General features: G+C 35.4%; 1 protein-coding gene across 2 annotated transcripts in view; it reads left to right on the forward strand.

Moving 5' to 3' along the window:
- Nucleotides 1-22,646, forward strand: part of LOC128987574 (M-phase inducer phosphatase-like) — an 82,070-nt gene that overhangs the window by 53,634 nt on the left and 5,790 nt on the right. Inside the window, exon 1 of one of the 2 annotated variants that reach the window (XM_054408509.1) lies at nucleotides 20,978-21,059. The exons of the other annotated variant lie outside the window; for it this stretch is intronic. Within the exon in view, the coding sequence (XP_054264484.1) occupies nucleotides 21,058-21,059 (2 nt within the window). The 5' untranslated portion in view covers nucleotides 20,978-21,057. Of the gene's footprint in view, nucleotides 1-20,977; nucleotides 21,060-22,646 lie in introns of those variants that run through there. 2 annotated transcript variants of the gene reach the window in all.

Here is a 22,646-nt window from a genome sequence, read left to right on the forward strand (position 1 = left end):
GTTAACATTTTGTACGGTCGTGTCAAAGTATAAAGCCCGAGTCCTCAATAAGAGTCTTCAACATATAATTTTAGTTATAAATAAATCCAAATCCAACCATCTACCGGTGAAGAACAGTAGCTGGAGGTAGTAGCAGTAGGTGTGAAGTATTTGTATGCTGGATTGCTGGTGTGTCTTGTCCATTGACCCCACGACCCGCGACTTTTCACGCTCCACGAGTCTCGAGGAAGGGCGTTGCGTCTGTTCCCTGCTGTCTTTCCGGTGTAATTTGTACTTTCCGCCGATTGTATTAACTCACGAGTGACTGAAACATGGAGTACCGTAAACGTAAGACTGTGACAATCGTTGGTGAGAGGTGCGAACGATGACCCGAGACCCTACTGACTAAACAACTGACGACCTTTGAGTTTGTATTCTTATATAAACAAAGTGCATACCTATATTACTTCTCCTAAAAATGTATTGCTATGTTTTATTTCAAGATGTTCACTCACTGAGGATATTTCCTAATCTGAGACACGTTTTAAGATCACTGAGTGTTATAGTTAAACATTGCAGAATTTAATATTAAATTAGATCGTTGTTTATTGTTTGATGGCTTTGTAATTGTATAGATGCTTATTGTGTTTTTCTAAACGATATTGTGAAAATTACGAAGGACGGTGTACAACAGGTACTATGAGAGACAAAGAGGAGGTTTTGTACGACAAAGTGAGATGTGGACGACGTGGTCCGTATAGATGCTCCGGGACTGGGTGTCATCGTCCTTCCCAGAGCAGTCATCTCTTAGGTCAAAACTTGTACTCGGAACAGAGTTCCTTTTCAGTTTTATATGTCATTAGAAACCTCAACAAAAAACTCAATTTCACTTTATGTATGACACCTACAAATTTTGATTATTTTGCCTCTGGATAGCGTTGCACCATAATGAATAGGATTAAAATACCCGTAGCATGTACACTGTAAAGTACTACAGCAATTGTATTAATTCTATGACGCATTCTTGTTTTATTCTATCTAAACGCTGTACACTAAAGGTGCATTTAAAAAGTTATTATAAGGCCAGCATTTTAATTCTTTGTATGATCTTAATCGTTGGTAGTTTTAAAGTAGGTTTAAGGATAGTCGACCTATTTACAGTAGTGTATAAGTATATTTTAAAATTTAAATCTTACTATTTATTCCACGTAAATGGTGAGAATTGTCATTTGAACACACAAAGTCCAAAAGGAGTTGTCCAATTTTTGCATTTGGCATTTTAAGTGACATGTAACATCATGTTATAGCTTTTCACAAGTTGATCCATTTCCAGAAACGTTATGTAGTTCAAACACAAGACACTTTGGAAAATTTCAATTTAATATAGTGACATATATATTTTAACGGATTTTTATTTTGACATTCAGCATTTATATAAAAAAAAACATTGATGTGTTTATTTAAAGATAAAGTTTATGATTAGGGGTTTTCATATTTATTGCTCAAAGTTGAATTAGGCCTATACATAAAGTAACGCAATATAAGAAATAAAAACAAGCTCCACAATACAGATGCAAATTTAAAATATCAACAAACTTTCTTCAATCAGAATACAAAAGTTAAAATGTATTTTTTGTACCAGAAAAAATCAAGCTTAACATCACGATCAACAAATTTAAAAAAACATAACTATTTTCTTCAGCTAGAACATAACAGTTTAAAAATTAATTTTATATAGCAGTTCGAGGATACAAGCAAATAATACTGCCATGTACGTGTTCACGTTAACTGTATTGATGACATTAATATACCATTGTGCTCCTGTTGTATTGTGATTGCGCCGCCCCGGTGGCAGATAGGCAATACCCGCAGCACTCCGCCGTACCTGAATCACGTACCTCCGCCGTGCCGCGCCGCGCCGTCCGCCTCAATACACTATATGTGCAATTATTATTCATTACTGTTTTGTTTTTGTTTTTTTTTTTAATTTGTTGTGCGATTTTTATTCTCTCGGCCATTATATACGTCTCTAATTTGTAAATTCTAGATTTATAAATCCATAAGTACTCACCCGTAATATTCATTTCTTCCTGAAGTATCAACACGATTTGATTATTTTTGTGTTAAAAGTTTAAATAATTACTTTCATTTCAAGCGTGATACCATTTCTAGGATTTAGAGTATATGGGTTTTCAAACAATAAATCGTTTTGTTATAAAAAAAATAAATAAGGCTTACCACATACTTTACTTTACTTTCTTGTGAAATGGCGACCATACAATGTAGGTATTTTAAGCCAAGTATGAATGGAGATGAGTGTAGGATGAGTGGCGCGATCTTGTAGTCTTGTTAGTGACCAAGGCCGACATTCCTTAGATTGTGTAGTATTGTACACTTAAAAATTTAAATTTATCAAACTTTTAGGACTGGTCCACCTTTTGTCCTATTTAATTTAAAAATATTATTTGTTAAGTATTAATTTCTTATATTTGAGTTGGATATGTAACAAAAATAAATTGATGTCGCATTAAATCAAACACCATTATGACATGTAACAATTACATAACACAGTAACACTATCTGACATAGGCCAAGTGACTGTACGCATAATGTATGCAAGTTTGCGGTGGTGGGAGGGGAGAGGTGATCTGATGAGTCGTCAGTGCTAGGGGTGACAGCTGATATCTGCAGCTGGTGTTGTACAGCAGCTGCTACGTCATTACTGATATGACGTCACCCTCCCTCTACATCAGACACTGTGGTACGTTGACCTGGCACATAGGCAATCCCGCTGTCAATTAGCTTGCATGGTTTTATATTTCATTAAATTGATACTTTGGTGCTGTCCTGGTACTTATACTGGCTTTATGACGGGGGGTTTGCATCGTGTCATTCATAAACTTATTTTTTCATATCCATTTATTTTGTATGAAGGAAATCAAGGCGTGCGTGATCTTGTTTTTAATTCGACTGTGACGCATACTACAGAAACAGCTATGATTCCTTGCCATTCAAGTTGACGGATCAGGAAATAGTACATCCAAATTGAGCTAAGTCCTAATTAAATGACCAAGCTACTAAGGCTGTCATATCAGAAAGTTAGGGAAAATATTTCAAAATATTCTAAAACATTCTCCCGCTATCTGTGTACGGAGTTGTATGTAAGCGAGTGTTGGTACGCCACTACTACCAGGCTGTACCACTATGTCTACTACTACTACACTACTCGCAGATGGTCACACACACAATAGCCGCGCAATATTCATGATCCAGATAGAGGAAGTTGCCAGTTCCCACGATAGCGATATGTCTACCTGTGACTATCCCCGAACCCTCTGTTTCCGATACTCACCCCTCCGCCGAGGCCGACGCGAGTTCATGTACCCATCGCAATTATTGTCGTACTATACCGTGATCGCGGTTTTGTAATTACCTAAAAATATTTATCACAGATCTATTTAGCGTAGAAATATAGCACCAACTATACTATTCAATTGGCATACGGTTGTACTGCTAATCGCACGTTTCGATATGATAGTTTGTTGGTTTAATATCTTAGCAGAAGAGTCGATTTTAAGGTACATGGTTTAGCAAAAGTATAAATTTTTGTTCACGTTTCATTAGTAAATATTTAAGCAGACATATTGATTTCTCAGTGCATGTTTTGGCCAAAGTGTCGATTTTCTAACACGTTTCGGCGGAAGTATCGATTTCTTGGCTGTGCCGCGTGAGAGAATAGTCCAGTCTGAGAAGTCCTAGACCTGGACGGTGGGAAACGGTGCTGCAGTAGCGTCCCCCGTCCCGTCCCCCGTCCTGTCCCGCGCCCTGTCACAAGTCACGGGGTCGCTGGTCTAGCCATCTGGGGATACCCCAGTGGCTACGGAACTTAAGATATCCCAGCAATATGGATGGTGAACTTTTTAATGTTTGAGTGTTGAACGACACTGATGACGCTTTTGACTTGCGTGTCGTTCTTTACGTTATCGTTTTACGTTTTCACGTTCAATTTGAGCTGAGCGGCGACGGTATGCAAATTAATACTCACTAAACTGTTCAGAACCTAATCTGCGGATTTGTTCAACGAAACCCCTATATACTACCCGTTTACAGCCACCGCAATTACCCAGGGATTGTCAAGCACCGATAGTGATTAAGTTTTTTGATCCGCGAGCCGGGTGCCGGGTGTTGAGGGCAATAACCCAGACAGTCGCGGCCCCCATACAAGGTATACAATGCTCGCTAACCCTCCCCCCACCCCTCAATAAATATTGTGTGTACCATCAAAATCCGCGGTTCGCTACTTCCCCTTGCACCACAGTCTACAACATATACTAGACGCGAAACTACTCGGCCTGTCAAGTATAAATCCTATCATATATTTTATTGCTTTTAGATTTATCGAATATGCGTAAGAATAAGAATTATCATAATAAAAACTTTCAATAATGCTTTAAACCGGTGACATCCTTGAGGAACACTTGGACTTATATAGAGGATAACGAAGCATGATATGTACAGTTTTATATTTGCTATCGTACTATATTACAAATCGGCTCTACAATTCAAAAAACTATCAACATAATTGAATTATAAGGGAGTATTATGATAACTAACAGATACTTTTTGGTGAATTTTCTGCTATGGGTCAATGAAGAAAATTAAAAAAAAACGTAATTTGGACAGTTATAAATATTATTACTAACCTTCAGTGTGTAAGTACTGTATGATTCTTATAATGTGCTGAGAAGGGTATTCACATGCTTACAATTACTTCATCTATTTAGCATTACCATCGCTATGTAGTATGTTAAAACAAACAAAAAATTGGCGAAATTTAGAAAATACATTACACTGAGGCGTGCAAAGCTGTATCGAAGACTCTGATCATTAAGTGGTCAACTGAATGAACCATTTTCTGGTCATCCGAAAACGCAATTAAAATTATTAGGTTATTAAAATGGACTTGAAAGGAAATTAATATCGATCAAATGGAGATTAAAAAAAATCCTACCATATCATTATTTTCATGAATAATGAACTACTTACGTGATCATAACTCTACAAATGTGATCAATATCTTACTTAATTTACTACCTGTCTTAAGTGAATATTTTTGACAAATAATTTCCATATTACTTGGTAGCTAATTGTAAAATGTTATTTAATTTTTAATGAAATTATCCAATATTTTGAGACTTTGCCGTGAATTGGCTGGACACGAAAATATGTCAAAGTTGTTTAGTTTTGTTTATGTATTTCATAATGGATAATTATTTACTCAGTTAATTCTACAAACAAATTGAATATTCCTAGCTAACTATCAATTAATTCTTTTTGCGAGGCATAACATGTATTAAATATGCATTTTTCATCAAATTGTAATGTACGTGCTCTTATGACGTAGAAAGTGAAAATTATATATAGGCTTACCAAAGTAATTCCACAAATATATTTCGTTTTCCAGCTGTTGATTCTCAGCTAGGAGCAACGTGGTTTGTTATGTATTGACTAAGCGTTACTTCCGGTCAATGTTATTTCGTGTCGTAATATGTTTAGGAATGGGCAGTTGTGTACTGACTACTGAGGTGGTTTCACAAATATGCCCAGATTGAATCAGAGTCCATATTCGTCAACCCCCTGTGTGTCTTAGTGGTGGATGGCACTTTCCCCATGACGTGGCCACAAGTGATACAAGGGTCAGCTTGTACCCGATATTCGACGAAAACATGCAATCGTAAACTAATCATGCTTTACACTCAACATGTGAAAAATTAGTGGTAAATAAGTGACAAATATACTGTATATCTACCCAGGAATAAGAGTTTAGCCCCTATTTGCAAATAATTGATGTATGTCAAATGAAACATAGTAATTGGATTTCTGCTGTAAAATTGGGTTTATTTTAAATTTGTGTCTGCTAATCTTTACAGTTGTTCAGCACAAATGATAATCGGGTGTTGCTCTAAAAGTATGTTGAAGCACTTACTCGTTACAATCGACCAAAATGCACAAAAAGTATACCAAGTCAATTTTTTATTCCCAAAGAGTCTGAAAGTTTTGATATTACCAAAGGTTACATAGTTTGACACTGATTATTTCTGTTTGGATTAGAACCAGACATTGGATTAACGGGATTCGTATTGTTGCACATCTTGGAGAGAAGTGAAATCGGAATCTAAAAGTAGCTCAGACATTTGGCGCGTTCTCTATTTAATAGGGACGTGTAAACTATTTAATATCCTAGGGAATTTCCCTTAAAGAAATAAACCAATCTGCTCAAATATAATGTCAGCTAAAGTGTTGTTTAATACTTAACTTCACTGGTATAGTTCAGGTGACCCGATTCACGAGTGCAGTATGAAATTAAGTGTTGTTATAAAATCGATAAATCTGAATGTGTGTTATTTATTTTTTTCTGTGAATTAGAATTTTTTTTATTTTCTTAATAATATTTATATGAAAGGACTTAAACGCGAGTTTGATCCCGACAAATGCTGTTTAATGTTGTTCTTGATGTTTTACTCCGAATAAAATTGGATGTTGGCATCATACGAATAAAATTGGATGTTGGCATCATACATCGTAAACGTGTTTATGATATTAGCAATCACATAAGTTACTCGTCCCCAAAATAAATTTCTGTGGCGAGTTATAGTTTTTACTCTAAATGCCATATGCGACTAGAAGACAAAAATGCCCCTAGAAATTCGTTTTATCCAAGGGCCTTACTTATAAAAATGTTTGACTAGGATGTTGATGTTGGTGTAGAATACCCCTTTTCGCAAATTCGGATACTCTTCATCCCCGTTTTTCAAACAGACACTATTTTAGATCACCCATTTGTCTACAATAAACCTCCTCACATTTATGAATGAGATGATCTAATTGATATTTGCCGTTTATATCTAACCGCATATGCCACATATGAAGGTAGGTCTGTCAATGTTGTCAATAGTGAGCAGCGATTGTCGGTCATGTCAAGTTGTTAGTCTCCATTGTAGTCAGACTCCGCGGAGCTGCCGGAACAGAGTTCTCACCGGACCCAGATACATTTCCAAAAAAACCCTCATCTCTAAATATGCTAATAGCTCTCCTGGTAAAAAAGCATCCTGTGAACTGTCTTGCGGGACACGTTAGTCCCAAAAACAAAGCGCACCTGGGGTGAGGTATTTTTTATAACGCCCTGCTCCTCTGGGGATGTTCAATTTGACCCACGTTTCCTTTTTGCTGAGGGCGCTCAGGCTTAAAAAATGCAGGTATAGTTTGTGAATTCTTTCCAACAAACAAATCCTAACAGAGTACAGTAGTCCACATTAAATTCATTGTAAAAAAATGACATTCACGTTCACCTCTTTACTTGTCAATAATACGAATTTAAAACTCGATAAATTGCAATGTTATCCATTACTAGGATGTCGGCGCAATACAATAATAAACCGAAAACTGTCAGAATCACTTTAAAATTACCATGGCACTGAAATGCTAATATAGCGAAATCTCTAACCATATAATCTTTCTACGCTGAAGATTTCCCTGTGCATTAAGAATTTAGTGAGATGATTCATTTTTATAATACGTATTAATTTAAGAAGTGTCTCAATTAAATGCAATCTTCTACAGGGTGTCCTGTAAGTAAACAGCCAAACTCTGGGAAATGGTTCTATGGGTCAAAATAAAGAGGAAATCAAGAGTATTATTTTTTCCCAAATAGTTTCGTTAACCAGATATCCACCATTTCGTTTTCTTCACATAAACATTTTTATTTTTGAAAATTTTCAACCGATCCTTATGAGACTTATAACTCATAACTCATTTATTGAACCAAAATAACAGATACAAAATTTGCATTGGTCATGTCAAATAATAGAACTAAAATTAAAATAAACAATAGACAATGTTGCTTCAATAAAACAATATCAATTACTTCTTACAACAACAAAAAAAACTAACTAGCTAAACCCATCAGCGACACAATCTCGAACACTGTAGTAACCCTTGGCCAAGAGTATTTTTTTTATTTGCTTTTTAAAGCTGTTCAAGTCCGACTCCAGCTGAAGGGAGGGAGGGAGGAGATTAAAAAGTTTAATGCCATTGTAATGAAAGTGTCTCTTGAAAAATGTAGTTGAATGAGATGGTAATTTAAGATGGGAGTTGTTACGTAGTGAATAGGAATGTGTAAGTGAAGATTGGTATTGGTGTAAGTTTTTTTTAATGAGAATCAAAGTTTCCAAAATGTATATTGAGGGAAATGTTAAAATTTGTGATGAAATAAAGTATTGCCTGCAAGATGTTCTTCTTTTCAAACCAAAGACTGCCCTAACTGCCCTCTTCTGGAGTCGGAATAGGAAAGACGTTTTCCCACACTCACACCCCCACGGCCACATACAGATTGGCCAATGGTTTAAGGGTCGTTTCTAACATACAGATTGACCAAAGGTCCTAATGAGCAGGGGCAAAAAATGGGGGCGGAGCTTACAGCATTAATGTCCCGTGGGGGAGGAGCTTCTCTATTCAAGTCAAGTGTTTGTTAACTTTTTCTAATCTAACCTGTCACAGAGGTGGCCAATTTATTTTTGTAAAAACATACAACCGACTTCAAACGCTCTAAAAAGAATGAAATAATTTCAATAAAGTAAACTTTTGTATTAGGCAAGCTCACGTATTTCAAGTCGGCGCGGCTCAAACTGCAAATATGATTGAAATTAAATATTGTGTGTGTATTTTGAAAATCAATAAATTGTAGCTGGATAACATAAATATATAAAAAACATACTGAACTGTTTTGTTTATATATTAAAGGAAATATTTTCTTGTATTTTATGTTTACTTCAGAATAAGTGCATTATGAAAATAACACACACAAATGTTCTATATGAATAGGAAAATAATTTAGTTTGATATTATGATAGGGAAAAGAAGCTAGTTTAGTATTAAAACGTTACTTTTCCAAGTTAGAAACATTTAAATGCGTTACAATCTTTTTAAAGATACTCGTTAATACCACTATAATGCCGATCTCTGATTACGGTAATAAAATAACACTTAACACATAACTATGAAAAAGACATGCAGATTAACACCTTTAGTTATAGATATAGTCACCTGCAATATGGACACCCTCTTTCAATTTTGTATCAAAAATCATCATAAAGCCGCGCCGACTTAAAATACGTGAGCTTGCCTAATACAAAAGTTTACTTTATTGAAATTATTTCATTCTTTTTAGAGCGTTTGAAGTCGGTTGTATGTTTTTACAAAAATAAATTATTAAAACACTAAGTTTTATGTAAACTGTTAAGTAAACAAATAAGGTTTTTAAATTCAACTGTAGCTTAAACAAAACAGTGCGGTATTCTAATACAAATAATAGGCTGTAAAATCGAACTAATTGCTTATTAACTCACTATCAATTTTTTTTTTTAATACACAAAGTAAATTTTTTGGGAGGTCGAGTTGGTTACGAAATTGTTAGTTTGTTTGACCTAGTTATAGCAATAGGGATAATGTAACCATTTAAAAGTCCTGAAGTGTTCTTTCAAGATTCAAAGCATAAGCATTCTCGTTTTTATGTGTATACCCGTTGTTTGAAAATTACCTTGAATATCTGTCTTAGTATTTCGCACACGATGTTCATTTTTAAGTTCACAAAACCAATCTAGCAATATTCATTATAGGAGTAGCATTTTAACAAAAGTTAAAAAAAGAAAAAGATATTCCATTGGAAGTGAAATAACCTGAATAAAATGTTCTACAACAGATTATAAAAATCTACTCTTTTACCGTATTCAACATTTACGTAAACCAAAAATTAAAATTCTAAACTTCAAATAATTTTTAACATTTTGCCTTAAAATCCTGAAATAAATAATAGTTTGTTAATAATATTCAGTCAGCTACATTTTCAGTTGCCGCTAAAAGAAAATAATAACTCAAAATTGGAGGTATTATTCCGTTTGGATGATATCCCATGAAAGCATATAACCTCGTCATATTAGCTTTTAAAATTGCATAGTTTGTGCTGAATTCTGTTGTCAATCGTCTGAACTTGTTCAAGTTTACAATGAAATGTTGTTTACATCAAAACATATGTCCATAGTACAATTTTGTTTACATCCATACGAAAATTGGGTTATCTGTAAGTCGGTGATGTTTAAGTTAAATCAAGAAAATTTTGTATTATCTATACTACAGTATATTATATAAAAATCTAATGGTGTCTGTCTGTATGTGTGTTACTAATAGGTGCAAAAACTACTGAACCAACTGGGCTTAAATTTTACAAAATTATAGCTACCACAACAAGGACCATTATAGGACTATTCACATTTCGATACTGACCGTAGGCTTTGCCCCTTTGGCTTTAAAAGTTCTGAGGTGAACATTTTAAAAGTAAATATTGATTGGTCTCCATGGCTGCAATGAGAACACTTACAATGTTTGTTTACATTTGCTTTGACATTTAATGTAAACAAGAAGAACTGCTAAACTGCATATTTCACAATTTCAGACAGCTGATACAAAGAAATTAAATATAATAGTTTCCATAACTATGAGGTAGGTTTATTTTTAATCTAACCTTTTATAATGGACTAGCTGTAACCCGCGGGCTTTGCCCCGTTTAACTTCTTAATTTTCAAGATTATCTCGTTCGCATGGCTCAATCACGTCCTGGTTGAAGTTTGTTCGCTACGCTCACTCACCTTTAGGTTGGAGCTCGTTCGCTACGCTCACTCACCTTTAGCTTTTTTAGTTTTTTTTTATTTATTCTAAAACTATGTTAATGATTATAGAAAAAAAGGATTCTATAACCGTTGCTGTATCAACTCCGGCTCTGCTTTGGATTTTTTAAAGCGTCTCAAGTTATGAAAATAATGTTATCGATATGTTCTCATGGAAACAGTATGAAAATTACAATGTATAGATGTTTTGTATGATTTTGGAGGCTACTTTAAATAAATTCAAACTGCTTAACTTGTGTTAGATTAACTTAACATAACTTGCACATCACATTGTTTTTTATATGTATATTTAGGTAAATTAAGATATTGTGTTTTGCTATACCTATGCTTAAATTAAACAAAAGAATGTCATCAATAACTAAATTGTACGTCGTTGATTTTTGTTTTCTAAAATCTGTTGTATATGTGTAACTATATTTAATTATCAAATGGTAATACAAAATACTCTTTTTTATCTTAACATAGCTTTCAGTTAACATTTAGTTTATTTGATACATTTATTATTTGTGTTTTGCCACACCAATGATTAAATTAAACCAAAGAAAATATCATAAAACTAAGCATTACACAGTGTTCTTTTGTTTCTAAAATCAATGAAATATCTGTTACTATTTTTACTTAATGGAAAGTGTGAAAATGTAAAGGCAATGACCGAAGGAACTGATTAAAAGAACTGGTTTGTACTGTAAATTAAGTTGTTTGTTGATATTTTTTATAGAGTAGAATCAGAGATGCAATGAAACATATACTGTATTTGCTATTATATTTTTTAGTCCTTGATGCTTTGATAATCATATTAGTTTTGTCTGCTGTCTTTAATGCTGAATTATTTGTTTAAAAATCTTTATAGTACCTATAGATATAGTTTCTTTAATATTTCAAAAGACTGTATTGATAAGGCACAGCAATATTTCTAAAGTTTATAACAGCTGACTTAGTTTTGCTAATGATTTAGCAAATATTAGTGCAGTAGAAACTGAAGATGGATTTGTGATTTAACATAAAGAAGAGTGATTTAAAAAAAAACTGTTCATTTAAATTTAATAATTAGTATTTTTGCAACTTCAAAATTGATATTTAAAATGTCAATAGTAAATTAAAAGATATTTAATTAAGGGAGATGAAGGTAAATCATGTATGTCAAAGTTGTATTCGAAGATTTTGTCAGGTTTTCTCATATCAGCCTACACAAGATTTAAAATTAATCAAAACCAAAATGGTGCTATCCGCTACTTACCAGATTTAAAAGTTATAACTTTAACTTTTCTATTAAGGCCATAAAAGTTGAATTTTGTTTCTAAAAGCTTTTGCGCATGTGTAACTATTATATACAACAGATGTAAAGATTAAAATGTTTCTATTTTGTGTCCTCTTCCCGTTGCGAAGCACGGGTACAACAGCTAGTTTTGTATAAAATGTAAAGAAGAAAATGGTTTACGTTAGATTTTTTGTTTTCATAGTATGTGTCATTAGTATTATTAATCTTTCTGAAGTTTCGTTGAAGAGATGGCGCACGCAATGAAAATAATAGAGATATGATGAGACATCATGTTTTCACCCTTAAAAACTACAATATATCGTAGTATATATCGTAGTAGTACTAATATTGTGAAATTTTGTGAGTTTGTTCGTTTGTTTGATATCCAATCACGCATTAACTACTGGTCGGATCGGGTTGAAATTTGGTATGAAGATAGCTCACATTCCCAATTAACATATCTAGACATATTGTTATCCCAAAAATTATTTCGGGCTCTGCCCCAATGGCTCCATAGTTTCCCATGTTAACCTTATGAGACCACCTCTGTATCTGGTAAGATTAGAAAACGTTAACAAACCGTTTACTTGAATAGAGAAGCTCCTCCCCCACGGGACATCACTGCTGTAAGCTCCGCCCTCATTTTTTGCCCCTGCTCATTAGGACCTTTGGTCAATCTGTATGTTAGAAACGACCCTTAAACCATTGGCCAATCTGTACGCGCGCACCCCCACACCGGCACTGCGTATATCAGGTGCGGGAAAATCACTCCATAATAACTTAATAACATAATAACTTGGTATGTATTTTGAGGTAAAACAGACTCACGTCAGAAAAGAATGATCTTAATCCAATTCAAAATTTCAAAATTGCGGCCATTTTAATTTTTTAAATTTAAATTGCTAATAAAAAATGGCTAACTTTATGATAAATGTCCAGGAGACTTTCATTTAGCGTTAAAATTGCCTATCAAACGACACCAAGTTCAAAAAGATGTAATAAAAAGTGTTTTCCACCAGTAGAATAGTTCGTGATTATGTTGTGAAAGCTTAAACTGTCAGCTTATTTCTCTACTATTTTGTGTGTTTTCTCCTATAATGTTTGTTCATTTCATCCACTTTTGGAAGCCCCGCCATTTCGTAAGTTACCATTGTTAGTCCCATATAATTCAACCAGTATATTTGTAATTCGCTTGATAAAATCTTATATTGTAACTTACTAAACCTATTTATTCTTAAAGTAATTAATCTATTATTAGATTAAAATTAGTACTTACCTCATGAGACAAATAAATAAAACACAAGTTAGTTATAATCTTTATTAAGAAATAGAGTTCAATGTGGGCTAAGTTAACAGCCTAAGGAATTTTGTAAATCTCTTAAAGAGCCAGCCAACGACAATAAATAGACATATAGAAAGCTTTCCTCTGCGTAGCAAGCAGCTGCGTAGTGGATAAAATGGTTAAATTAAGTAATCGCTTTAAATTAAGTGTAATTACACTAGCTATTATTTATAAACATAGGTTGTTTGGCAACGTTGATTTTCTTATCGTTCAGGGAGATCTACAAGAACCACTGGATTGTGCTAATTAAGTCTCTTGGGATTTCCATGTGTCTATCAGATTTACTTTCATGAATACCAGACGCCTTGAACATTCTTTGATTGGGCTTCTACTAAAATATGTTTTATAATACGTTACATACGTACCATTTTTGAGTTACAGTAGAAAAAAGACAAAACATGATTTGACAAAGGACAGTTTGGGATACTTACCATGGTTTTAGAAAGGTTTTCTTTACTATGAATAGACAAATTTAAAACCTTTACTAAGTATCATTAATAAACGGGACTTCTATGATGTTGCAGTTTATAGTATTCTAAACTATAACCGCACCTGCCTTACTATTACATGTGCACGACAGTGTTATTTGTCATTAGAAATATTTTACTATGCACTTGAATTTCCGTTCCGCGGACGATTTTACAAATTCTTAGACTGTTCTTTATCAAGGATTCACTTAAACCTCCAAATTGAATTATGTCAGTATAGAATTACTAGCAGAGTACGGGGTTGACATATGAGTATAAAATGCTTATTGCAGTTATACTAAAGTTTTGCGTATGCAATGGGGGAGGATAGTTTGATAAAATTTGCTTCTTTAAATTTACGGTATTCTATAAGAATACTCATAAGGTTAACATGGGGAACTACAGAGCCACTGGGGCGAAATCCGAATGGATTTTTGAGATAAGAATATGCCTATATGTTAATCGGGAATGTGAGCTATCATCATACCAAATTTCAGCCCAATCCGTCCAGCAGTTAATGCGTGATTGAACTTCAAACAAGGAAACAAACAAACTTTCGCATTTATAATATTAGTAAGATAAGATGAATTATGTAGTTATTGAATTAGGTTGTATATGGAATTTGGTGGAAAAGGCAATAAGATATTTGAAATATTTTATCGTTTCCAATGGTGTTGAAAATGAAGTTCTACTGAATCAATACAATTCTTGAAAGTTCTGTAATAAAGTCTAAGCTAAAATACTCTCTTTGGAGCAAACCAAAGTACTCAGCGAATTTACAAATTGGGAACAATATGAGCCAAAAATCACCCATGCTAAATACCATATAAACTACTTGTTTATTATTAAATATCCTCTAGAATCTCTTAACACCACGAATTTCATATTTAATGCAATAATTGCACCTCTTGTTGTTTCCGACTAATATCCTCCTGTGGATGAAGTACCTACGGAGCACGGAGCCTGCGGCGCGGCGCTACGACGACGGTTGCGCTTGTTTCCCCCCAGAGTCTCCTTGTTGCCATAAATTGTATCAAGAACCCTTGCGTTGCGTGCTGGGGCGATACAATCAAAGAAATCAATTGATCGGAGGCTGAGGAACTGTAGCGCGTGCTGCCAGCTGTCTTGGCACGACCAGCTGCAGCTACCGTCTACCGTCTACCGGGGGCGGTCTGACTCCTTGACTCGCGCATTCAACGTCTCCGGCTCGGCTACTAATTACCCTTTTGTTTTACAAACTCAAAGGCGCCTCAGGAATAAAGTGAAGTGCCAGTTCGACGGTTTTTGTGTAGATCGATATCCTTTTTGTTCAATCGGGAAGCGGGGCTATGCAAATAGGAACCCCTTCGAACGGTTGTTTAGGAAACAAAGGTACAGCCCAAAATTGGAATTTAAGGCGGTGGATTTTTAAAAGAGGATTACTAGTTTAGTGCAATAAAAGTGTAATAATTTTATGATCGTTTTATCGAATTGGAAAACATTAATTTATTCAACATATACGGCCGAAGCATGTACGGTATAATGTGTTAAAATAGCACAAGCGTCGTTTGATAGCTATTACCTTTTTATTACTTTGATTATATAAAGGTCGATTCCTACACATCAGTTCAGTTTCAGTTGCATCCGCAATTTCTCAGTCAACTGTCAGTGATTTGGTTCCAGTCAGTCTTCCGTCACTTTATTTACAGTGATGTTATAGTCGAAAATGTTTAATTAAAACATTATATTCTATCAAATTTTCATCTTCCATCTTGTTGATTGTTACACACAGTACTTACAATATAAACACAATCATTTGAATAACAAAAAAAAACTATGTTCTAACCTCAAACACGTCCGTCAGGCGTCCGAACAATTCAAAAATATCTGCGAGAAGAAATCTAAAATTGACAGACTGAATTGTTTTACTGTGACGTGACTGATGTGACTGTACAATGACGTGCTGGGACTGATGTGTATGAATGGACCTTAAACTTGAAGAAATCTGCGCAACGAGACTAAAATTGTAGATTTCGTATCTTTATGTCACCATATAGTGTATTGCTAATATTAAAACATTGCAAATAACGAAAACCTCTAGTGCCTAAAGTGAAAATTATTCAGTCATCTGTCTTTTGATTATTCATTGACTACACACGTTATCATAGACTACCAACATTCTAGAGATGTGTCAGCACACTCCAACGAGAATGTCTGATAAGATAAGCTTCATTTCAGATGTTAAACAAAATAAACACAGTTTCAACATACATCCTCTTGTTCATCGGCATTATCTTTGTTACTCCTAACTACTCGGATTTAGGCTCTTTTTCAATTGACTGATGGTTCTAATAATAACTGAACGAATACATATTTCTTATTTTCAAAGTACATTAGATTTTTCAGGACATTGCTAACAAAGCGATGTCTTACTCTAAACAGAGCATTCCCAATCATATATTTACTCCATTGAAATTATTTTGTATTCTGACCGAAACTGACGAAATTCTTTTATAAATTATTTCGACTGTACCTCCGATTTATAGACATTACAAATTGAATATCCTTATACATATAAATAGCACATCAAAACAACGTCCTTCAAGTGAGACCCTAAAAATAATCGAATTTTTCGTGTTAATTGAAAAATCCGTCTAATACTTCTTTTAAAATTTCTTCAGGAAGGGACTCCTGAAAAACTACATCGCCCAAGAAATTCATAAGAATGAATTTCTTGGGCGATTCTTTTCTTCGTTTAGAGCAAATCTCTGAGGTGGTTATGTTTCTCATTAGCTTGATCGAGGTTATAAACAAAGTTGATCATTGAAAGTTACAATATTCATTATACGACAGCGAAAGAAAATGGTTTGTTCTCAGTGCTTCGCCCTGTAGTTCACGATACTATTTAGACTGATATATTCTAATTCACTTAGCATTTCCTTGTTTTTGTGTGGTATATGCAGGGTACTGGAATTTGACACAGCAATGACTCATGCACTGCACATGGTGGACAGCCCAGAGTCCCATACCAGGGGCTGAGAATGTTGTTTATCGGCAAGGATTGAGGAGCCAACAATACCTCAGGTCCAGGAATCTAGCTGTCCGTCCACAGGTGACATCTGGTCAATAACCTAGTAACCTTGCCAAGGACTAATAACTTGTTATCAGAGTTGCTACTTCTCGCCACAGAATATGCTAAAACTACGTTCATAACAGTTACATTGTCAAACGGGTTAGATTATGTTTACTCAACATCGATAAACATTTTTAAATACAAAGGTAGCATCATTTATAGTAATCGCATTCATTTAAACTAGAGGTCGTCCAGTGGTCGAAAACTCGACCAAAAAATACGTAATCTATAGACTTCTCTTTTTCACCCCAAGCTGTAAATAAAACTTGTGATTGGAATTTCTTCAATTTTTTATTATTTTCTATTATATTTCGTTGTTATTTCGTCACCAGCATGGCAAGGCCCTTGTTAGTTTTTTAAATCTTAAATTCATTTGGTGTGTTTTTTTATGAGCCTACTTTTAATTTATAATGGGACTCTGCACATCTACAGAGAAAGATCTTTTTAACAGAGTGCGTAAATTTTCCCTGCGATGCACACGAGCTGAGAAAAAAGGTCTTCAAGGAACATGCTTGCCTCTTTTAACACTAGTATACGCCAGAATACGTGTCATTCCAAATGTTGTATGAAATGAAAATGACTGACATTGTCTATAATCAAAATGGTTTGCATTCAACCATTGGACAACAGTCGAAGATTCAACTTAAATTCAAGTTTATGATTCAACATGCTTAGCACGTTTGGTGTAAATTTATTTCCCATCAACCAAAACATTCAACGTCAGAGAGTGTTGTAGACAGCCGTTTTGATGTATCATTAGCATTTGAGCAACTGATCCAATTAAAATATATGAAAAGTACGTTATCCGAAAACCTAGCCAAACCATTCTCTATATCCCGCATAATGACTTCTGCAAACGGGTTGGAACATGTAAACCTTATCCATGTTATTTAAAGAGAACAATTAATTGACGCGTGATTACTTATTAGTATTTTTATAATGTTCATTATTATTTTTATCCAATATAATTGGTGACCCATTTAAGTTTCCGCGTTGTGTGCGATTTCGTAACAGATCTACAGTATGTCACTAGTGCAATATCAAGCTGACAAAGTAGTGTCAGTGTCGTAACAGTGGGTTGGGTAGCATCAGCACAGTTGCTGGGTCAGTCTCAGACATGTACTCGTCAACGTCAACCCCGTTGTCCCCGGTGTCTAGGTACGGATGTCCCTGTGGCCGCCGTCGCCGTCCTCGTAGACGTAGGTAAGACAACTCTGGAGTTTCCGTCGTATCTAGTTCTGAAGAGGTTTCGTATCTTACGCCTCGGTATTATATCAACAAAAATCAGTAAACGCTAACTGTCGCTAGTGATATGTTTTTTATGTTATATGCTGTTTATGCCATACATAAGCTATACACGACTGTTTCGACTAAACTATAGTTTAAGACGTTCTGTCCTATTCAAATGAATTTGTCATGTGACTCAGTTTTCTTCAAAGCCAGATTATTAAAGGTTGTTCTCCATTATTCGCGTATTTTGCTGCACGGCTTACGTGACCAACATCAGTTTTTCGAAATCCAGTTTAGGGCGTTCTTCAATACTGGTGCTTATGCTGCAAGCACTTCATTGACTGCGTTGTATTATTTGAGATCCCAAAAATTTTGCCAGTCAATAAATATCGTAAGACCCTATATTTCTCTAAGCTGGTAAACGTGCGAAGTATAACCAGCTGACCGGGCAACGCTGCTACGCCGTGAGAATGTCCGACGTGGCATCTGCTCAGTGCTCACATCGTCTGCTAGATCTTTTGTTTTACCCGCCATGTTAATTACTATTCCCTCCGTATTGTCTATGCTAAACTAGTAAACACCCCTCGCTCTCTCTAGTTGGCGCTGAGGGAACAAACCTGACCTAGTGTCCGGTGGCAACAACTGTGAACACGTAACGACATTGCACCAAGTCATCATTTTGCTGCACATGCGAGGAGTCATTTACCACAAAATAATTGAATGTAGTCGCATTTTTACGTATTGAAAATAATACCATTTGGGAGAAACTGGTGCTACCATACATTAAAGAAAAGTATTTTAGTATAATTTTCAATAGTTTGAATGTTATATTCTGGTAAAATACAGCCACTTTGAGTGAGTTTCTCCCTCGTGATTCCACGAAATGGTCATTTGTCAAACCGAGGGACTCCTACGGCAGACACTGGCCACCATCGACATTCTCGGCAATGTCTGCTATGGTAGAAAGTTGAGGGTTGCTTGTCGGGCTAATTCCAAAGTTTACTGTCGTCCACTCGATTAGTTCTGAGCTTTGGCTGGGATCAAAGTTAAAACAATTATAATCGTTGTGCAAATTACCAAAATAAATATCAACACAATTATTTTTATATAAGCACTCTCGGTAATTATAAACCAATATATTTATTTTCATAACGGGTAGTCTTTAATTTCTAAATTTGGTCGTTTAGTCAGGTCTTTTATTTATACAACGAAAAAGAAAGATGTATTGATTTTACTTCAACATACGTTCTTTTTAGACATTTTAAATACAAATGAAATATTTAACATTTTGACAGCCTCGAGAGGCGGAGTGCAAATCATGATCATCTGACATCACAAAAGGGTAATTTGTAAACGTGGTTTTACGCTTTTTGCCTTATGAAATGGTTAATTGCCAGGACCGCCCCTCGTCTGTCCTTGTCCGGCTTCGATTCCACACGCTCTCTGCCGCCCAAACCTTCTTTGTCGACGGCTTCGCATCCGAGCATTTTCTCACTTCTCACATATTATTGGTGAAATGTTGTGCAACCAAAACAAATTTCAAATTTAGATCATCTATACATGCATAGACGTTCTTGGAGTAATAATAAATAAGTAACGCCAAAGATTGTTTTGGTAAGTATTGCATTAAAAGTAAAATTGGTGTTATAAACATAATTTCTTACTTAACGTATTATTCTCTTCATTCTCTTCAGCGTATCTATGGGCATTGTTTAGCATTACATTTCCTGAATCCGTTAAGTCATTAGGTAGCAATCCAAACGTAAGCAAGTTGTTTTTTCTCACATACCAAAACGCATCCATAATATAATTGGCTAGTATGTAGTTGTTCACTTGTAGGAGTAACACACCAGCCACACTATAAAAACGTAAGACGTGCATTTATTTAATGTCTTAATTTGTATATCTGATAACGTCCTTGGTTCAAGTTAGCGCACATAGCAAGCAAACAGCTTATTTAAACTGTGCTTTTTACCTTCGTATAGTCGTGTAGCGTGTGAGAGATGTGGTTGTTTGGGTCCAGTGACCTGCACAGTGTTCATGGCGGGAGATACAGAGGTTATTGCCAGCAACCAGCATTCTCTCTCTGCCTCGGCCAAGGCCGCACCTCCACCTCCTCGGCACTCGCCAGTTACTGTACAAGTTATACAAGTATTTGCGGCGCGGCACCCGGCGACTTCCCAATAGATAAATACATCAGTACGAATATAGCTAATCACTGTGATTCTCCCTGTTGTTTGAAGCAACAATAGTTCTTCAAAATACCATGGTCCCATGAAATCGAAACAACCTTGTTCCATCGAGGTAGACTTCGATCTACCTTCGAAGTCTACCTCGATGCCTTGTTCATAGTCGTTGTATCAACGTACTTTTCTTACCAATTCCGGTATATGTTGATCTGCGGCTTTACCAAAAGCAATAATAAGCTTCTAAATGTGTAAGCTCGACATTGTAGTGACATCGACGCTCGCCTTGTGGTAACGCTATACAGTTGCTCTTATCCTGTGATCATTTTATTCTGCTAATCAGAGGGGCGTAATGGTATAGACTCGCATTTTCATATTTACCATTGTTTTACCCAAGTAGTTGACTCCGTTACTCTAGTGTAAGTGTAAGACAAAGCCGATGGTAGCCGAGCCCCTATTGGTCGACTGCTAGGGGTGGTAGCCAGTACACAGGGAGGGGGGACACTCGCTTCGCTCTACAAGTTCACAGTTCAGTTCCAGTCCCAGTCGAGTTGTGCGCGTCCTCGTCTCAACAACTCCCTGTCTCAACACCAACACCATGATCCACTCCCCTTGTGACGTGTGTCGTTGTTGTTCGAGGTAACATACGTTCTGTACAAGTGTGATGATGTTCTGTGTGCTCTCTGTTTTGTAGTGATGTAGTGTTTGTTTATTTTATCTTTGAGGATATTTTCCTGTTGAACTATGTAAGTTGACTTTTGCACTTGATGTTTCATCTCAGTAAACGGTGTATATACAAGTTTAGTTCATCATTAGCGACTCATTCTTTTCATGCAACAATGTTTTATGTTTATTTTGAAGTAGTGAGGCTAAATTTAGTTGCAAGTATGAATTGGAATTTATTGTTTTAGAAGTTCGTCTTCCTTCATCTTGTGATAATGGAATTAATTCCTGATGATGGCCTATTAATGGATAGGCTATAGTAAATACAATTTTGCAAATTTCTCAGTTTCATTTTATATTTTGTAAAGTTAGCCTACTCAAAACGAGATAGTTACGAAAAAATATTTGCTCACAAATAAGTTACTCACAGCAGCAAGCATAGCATTCATAGAGCTAACAATTACGTGCGTTCTGTGCAGTGATCTTAGACCGACGTGTAAATGTCTCCGTACTATGAACCTGTTATAACACTCAATTACTTGTTAGTCCAGTAGTTCTATGCCAGATACAATTTAATTAAAACATATCGCTTCCAATACAGTTAACTGTAAAAGTCAGGCATACTAAGAGGTTTCCTATATATACAGTAGATAAGGTACACCTCACTTTCACTATCTTGCATTTCACCATTACGCGGGGAAGGGCTGGTCGGTGTTTATTGTTAACTTAATATCAAAAACTTATGTGTTATGTATATATGTTATTTTCTTTTCATTATCAACGATTTTCCCTAGTATATGTAACAGAATATGTCAATCTGAGGCTGTAAATAGTTATAGAGCCTATATAAATGTAGCAATTATTGTGCTGCTGAAGGTAGTGTAATAGTTGTTTCTGGTGGTCGTTTTGCCAACTTTGTTCATTGTTAATATCCGTGAATTACGCGGCAGCGGATTGTTGTGGAGGGAAAGTGAACATTGACCCTTGTTTCCCGCCGGCGCGCGATCTCCCGCGCAGGCTGTCACTTACAGCTGATCGCTTGGTTACCCCACCCCCACTGACATTATCATTACTTGTGTTATCAAATGTGTTCACGATCAAATAATCAATGGTTAATTATCGTTAGTCATACTACTTTATTGTATGGCTACCATATTTTCGTTTGGTTAGCATTCTTCGTCGTCAAAGTCTCGATTTAGTCGAGAAGTACCTAAAAGTTTACTATTAATAGGTGGCAAAATTTGTAAGCTATGTAACCCGATTTTTCGACTTAATGTAGGTTGCTTTATTTAATATTGCCTTTGAAATTGAAAATAAGCATAGTACTTTGAAGGTTTATACAGAAAGTTGTGTACCTCCCAAACTCGTAGTTTCGCACCCTATGCATACAATCACAATCAGTGAATGGGTACTTTAGCACCTGTTGCAGTGTTTCCTATACAGTACGATTGGCATGATGATTCTCTAGCGTTTACATGGAGTGGAACTGCGGTCAGGCGAGTCTTCTTATATGCAAATATATGAATAATGCGGAAGTACGTTGAGAAGGGGTTGCCAAGGCCATACTGGACTTTCCCCTAACCAAAATACCCTCGATCCACATTTAAAACTAAACGAGTCTTGCAGTGCACAATTTTAGAATCTTTAATGTTCTTTACTCATTTTACAAA

The sequence above is a fragment of the Macrosteles quadrilineatus genome, unplaced genomic scaffold (assembly GCF_028750875.1).
Source record: "Macrosteles quadrilineatus isolate MER2022 unplaced genomic scaffold, UCM_ALF_1.0 Scaffold_1__1_contigs__length_201487025, whole genome shotgun sequence".
Taxonomy (NCBI): Eukaryota; Metazoa; Arthropoda; class Insecta; order Hemiptera; family Cicadellidae; genus Macrosteles; species Macrosteles quadrilineatus.